We start from the raw sequence: 5,436 nt of genomic DNA, 5'->3' as shown, positions 1-5,436 counted from the left end.
ACACACACACACACACACACACACACACACACACAGACACAGGTGTGCACACAAAAGTGCTGAAGAACTCGTTCCCTTTCTTGAGAATGAGTTCTTCAGCGCTCGCTGCCATGTTTGTGTATCAAGCGCGCGGGGGGAGGGGTGAGCCCACTCTGAACTACCGGAGCCCAGCGTGGAGCGGCGGTGGTGGATTTTAAATAGAAACTCGATTTTCATTAAAACAAATCGGCCTAAACTGCAAATTCGATTTATCGCCTAGCCCTAGATGCTATCCGTCTCATTCTGCCTAAAAGGTCTTTCTAAGTGACCAACAGAGACAACAATTTTAATATCGGTCCAGTATTAAGTGAGAGTGCTGCAGCCGCAGCATCAATAGCAAAACAGTCACAATGTAACCCCCACAGACAATTGAGCACCGCCAACGTACATCCACTAAAAGTGTTGGCTTTTGCTACTGACAGGCTTAGACTGTTACTCTGACAACAATATAGAAAGATCCCTACAGGAAAAAAGTCTCACTACTGGTCTCTCAATACTGGACCCATTTCAAAGATTGTCTCCATCAGTCTCTCAGACACAAAAACATGAAAAATTGGGTCAAGGTTGAAAAATACCTAAGTTTTCTTTTAAAGGTCCAGTGTCTACTGTCAGAAATGGAATATAATCAGTATGTTTTCTTTGGTGTATAATCACCTGAAAATAAGAATCGTTGTGTTTTTGTTACCTTACAATCACGCTTATAGCTACATAGGGAGCAGGTCCTTGTCTGCAATGTAAACTCCAATGTGCTCACTCATAATTTTTTTGAAACGCTTGCACTCAAAACTTAACCTGGAAATCCAGATGCCCCATCCCTAGCAAATTCGAATTTGCACTGCACAGGAATCTGGCCCCGACGAGCAGAGCCCGCTGAATCACCAATCGGACCAATCAGATCAGTCTATCTGACAGAGGCGGGCTCTGGGCGGGCGTAACATGATGACGACAGCGCTGCGCCATAGGAGTCGAAAAGTAAACAGCCAATATGGCAGCTGCCAAAGGACCGCGTCCATTCAGTTTAGCTTTGGAAGAAACGCTAAGCCAACTACACTTATCTTTTCTTGAGAGAGGAACAGAAGACTGCCCTAGAAGCCTTCGTTTCCAGGAAGGACGTTTTTGCTGTTTTGCCGACGGGATACGGCAAAAGCATAATATATCAGTTAGCCCCCCTGTTCGGCAAACAAATGAGGCTTAGTGCAATGAATACATCACCTTGTGTTTTTGCTCTGATTGGCTATTGTGCTATCCAATTGCCTGCGGCGGCATTTGAAATGCCTCAGTTAGTGCCGCCCCCTGGGTAGGAAGGGTGTATCGGTGAGGGCCAGACTCAAAATCTTTCTAGATTTGAGACTGGATTTCTAGGCTACTCAAAACTTGTAGTTTAGTACAGTACAGGGGTGGGTAGTAACACGTTACAAGTAACGCACGTGAGTAAAAAAGTAGTTTTTTTGAGGAACGAGTACTTTTTAAGTTCCTTTTTTAAAACTGTACTTCTACTCTTACTCAAGTATATTTGAGCCAGTAATCTACTTTTTACTTCACTACATTTGCCATTTACCTTCGTTACAACTAGTCTGCTCTAAATGCAGGGATTTAAGTTGAACATTAGGTGGCGCGCGAGGCACGTCTCAACTGCAAATGGCAAGATGCCAACAGAAGAAAAACAATCACCACGCTGAAGCGCCATGTTCTGAACCCGCTGAACAAGCAAGCACCAGTCCTCCACTCCTGATCTGACCCCGACGCTAAGATCATGTTGGAGCCAGGTCGAAACGAAGAGCAAGCGGGAGCTGCCATCGACCATCCCTGGCCCCATCTCGCCACATTTTTTGTGCCAAAATCTATGAAAAAGAACAGTTACTCGATGAAGTGCTTCCTGTGACTGCCAAAAAACCAGGAGATCCTTGCTTTCAAAAACTCATTGTCGAATCTCTGCAAGCATATTGAAGTAAGTAAGCACATAACCTGCTATATAGGTGAAAATATATCTAGCTTGATAAGTTCATATTGCACCTGTAATGTTAATCTTTGATATTATGATAATTACGTTAATTTACCTTGTAGCTTGTGGTCTGTTGGGCTTATAAATTGGTGTGTTTTAGGAAGCAGTTAAGCTAATGTAGGCTAAGTTACGTTCAACGTTAACATTAACTGTTAACTTACTTTCATAATTGCAGTAACGTTAGTAATCATTGCTTCCCGCCTGTTTTGTGTTATGGTTAAAAGATAACATACAGCTATGGCTCACTGTGTTGATTATGGATTAGGTATCATGGAAGATTTAACGTTAGATGTGTGGCAACTTAGTGGGTAACGTTAACGGTTATCTTATCAAAATATCACTAAGTTTATTGTACCCTTAACCCTTGATGCCTTTTGTCTAACCTGTTAACACATGCTGTAAGCATTATTGTTAAGCAAATCAACAGTAACGTTACTGTAGGATAGCCTACATGTCAAGAACCAATCCATAATCCAAATGAAAATGGGTAAACCCAAATGAAAATGTGAACGGAGAGAAGTTTTCATTCTCTAGTTGACGTCTTGGTATAGGAAGTTATACTACAGAACAGAAAATCTGAGTTTTAATTAATTGTTTTGTATTTGTATCCACTTTTGGGGCTGTAACAAGTTACTTTAATAATGTCTGTAAATACTAGAGTTAGGCAGACTTAAGGGGATAAGAAAGGTCCAAATAGCTTATTTGCCTATCTATAGATCAAACTAATGTGAAAAGAGACCACCTCATACTGATATGGTTAAATAAATACATAAGGATCTGGGCTACTGCCTTATAGAGGAAACATCCAGACAAGCTAAGGATGTATAAAGAGTCTGTGACCAAATCCTCTGTCAAGGACAAACATCAAAGCACAACTGTCCAAACCAAACTGACTGGTGTGCCCAGACTCTGCCAAGTCTCCCAGGTGAAAGTTGATCAGCTCATTATTGACATTGTGTGTGATGGTTTACTTCCGTTTTCAATTGTTGAGATACCTGCTTTCAAAGAGGTCGTGGCAACACTCAGTCCAAAAAGCTCATTGATGACCAGAAAAACTCTACGAGCCAAGATAGATGCAGCAGCTGAGGCCATGAAATCGTCAGTGAAGAAGGAGTTGAGTGCTGTCAAGTTTGTGGCAACCACCACTGACTGCTGGACTGCACGGCAGCGAAGCTTCCTAGGAGTCACATGCCACTGGATTGATGAAGACAGTCTCCAAAGATGCTCTGCTGCTCTTTCGTGCAGACCTCTGAGGGGGTCACATACTGTACATTTGAAGTCCTAGCTGCTGCTTTGGAAGACATCCACTCTGAATACCAAATCCATGACAAGGTTGTCAAGACAACAACTGACAGTGGTTCCAATTTCCTCAAAGCTTTTAGGGTCTTTGGGGAGCACACAGTAATCATTATATCATATGATTACTATCATTAGTATCATTATATGTATTGAGTACGTACACACACACACACACACACCACTTTTGTTCATTTATTTCTGTTACTTCTTATCATTATATTAATTGACGGACATGTTTTATGTTTTGTAGTCTTTCCTAATATTATGAGTACCTGAAAAGGTACAAAAGTGTAAAAATGTATTCATGTTACAGCCAAGAATTTATATTCTTGGCTGTAACATGAATACATTTTTACACTTTTGTCTCTGCTCTGCTCTACTCATTTCTTAAATTTTAGGTTCAGCGCAGCAGAACTGTCATTTCTGGAGGAGTACATGGCAGTGATGAAGCCTCTGGCAGCAGCTCTCAACATTCTCCAGGCAGAAACAAACTCTCACATGGGTTGGCTTCTCCCCACCATCTGTCTTCTGGAGGACAAGTTGGCAAAGTTGGACACTTCAGTCAAAGTGTGCCTCCCACTACTACAGTCTCTCCAACATGGCCTCAACAAGCGATTTGGGGAAATGAAGAAGGACCCCGAGCTCATTGCTGCAGCCATCCTGCTGCTGAAGTTCAAAACCAAGTGGACACACAACGAAAACATCATACAGCTGGATAAGTATTCTGGCAGTGTATCAAATTATGATTGTAAGATGTTTTAAAATGTGTGGTGTTTTTTATATTTCTGAAAACTAGGAACACTCTTCTAATATATTTTTTAATGATAGCAATGTCTTTCTCAGATCCAGTTAAATTCTTCATGTGTCTAAAAGTACAAAGTTAGAAAAAAAAGTTTCTAAAGATGCTCTTCTGAATCAGAATACTCAAAAAAAAATTAAACTGTTTTGGCCCAGTGACAATAATTTGACATCCCACTGGTTCTTCCAGGCCCCACATTAATATGTAATAGTAAATATATTCTTGACTGTTTTACAGGGATGGTCTACATCAGAGATCACACTGAGGTGGAAGAAGGTGAAGTTACCATGGATACCAGCTCTGCCTCTGATGAAGACTTCTTTTCGACCATGAAGCCCAAAAACGCAGATGAACTGGATGGCTACCTGGCATGCTCCTCAGAGAAAATGGATCTTCTACACTCCTTTCCTGCGCTCAAGAAACTCTCTATCAAGACAAACACTGCACTACCAGCATCTGCAGCTTGTGTGCAATTGTTCAGTTGTGCCGGGCTCATCTTCACAAGCAGAAGAGCAAGACTGGGGAACAAAAACTTTGAAAACCAGCTACTGTTGAAGCTCAACAAAAAGTTCATCAAGTGATTCAAGGCACCCCAGGGAGCTGTTTTGCCCTTGCAAAATTTAGGAGCATTTTTCAGCATTCATGGGACATTGTTTTGTAGAGGATATTTTACATTAAAAACAAAATGATCTTTTTGTTTGAAAAGAGCCAACTAAGTTAGCATGTTAGAGATTTATGCACATATAATTACCAGATGCCTCCTGCTGCTGCTGTTATCATTATTCATACTTCTGCTGTTATTATACACATATGATTATTGTCACATATGTACACTATCAGATATTAATATATACTTTCAACATATTGTACCACAACAGCCAGAATTATAATTATAATAATATAGCCGCGAGCGGCAATCTGCGGGTTCTAACCTGTTCCGCCCCAAACCAGCCACCTTGACCCTCACCACCCACCATGACCCTCATCTGCCGTAGTGCAAGACGTTCCCCACTCTGTCCCTGAAAGCTCCAAGCAATACATACTCTTTCCAAGTCACACATTTCTTGAAATCAGGTTTTCAGCTAGCCTACATGCTAATAACATTTGTGGTATACTTTCACATAGAGACTCCATTTGAACATCAAAACATAAATTGAAATTTTACCTATTGATGCGTATTTCAAAGTTTCAATAGGTATTTTAATGTTTAAGCAATCATAGTTCCATGATCATGATAATTTTGGGAGAAATCTGGAGATAATAATGGATGTGTATGGGAGAGGCTGTAAAATATTCT

The 5,436-nt window shown here is 40.9% G+C and overlaps 1 protein-coding gene across 4 annotated transcripts in view; it reads left to right on the top strand.

The window, feature by feature from the left end:
- The window catches only part of xylb (xylulokinase homolog (H. influenzae)), a 192,981-nt gene extending 188,003 nt beyond the window's left edge, over nucleotides 1–4,978 (top strand). The window contains exon 18 of one of the 4 annotated variants that reach the window (XM_050056648.1): nucleotides 3,739–4,978. In XM_050056648.1, the coding sequence (XP_049912605.1) occupies nucleotides 3,739–4,059 (321 nt within the window). In that variant the 3' untranslated portion in view covers nucleotides 4,060–4,978. The remainder of the gene's footprint in view (nucleotides 1–3,738) is intronic. The other 3 variants (XM_050056650.1, XM_050056649.1, XM_050056647.1) reach the window with 3 other exon arrangements.
- Nucleotides 4,979–5,436: the final 458 nt, after the last annotated feature.

The sequence above is a fragment of the Epinephelus moara genome, chromosome 11, assembly GCF_006386435.1.
Source record: "Epinephelus moara isolate mb chromosome 11, YSFRI_EMoa_1.0, whole genome shotgun sequence".
NCBI classification, from domain to species: Eukaryota; Metazoa; Chordata; class Actinopteri; order Perciformes; family Serranidae; genus Epinephelus; species Epinephelus moara.
The sequence above is the reverse complement of the archived record's forward strand: the minus strand, read 5'-3'. Positions and strand labels throughout refer to the sequence as shown.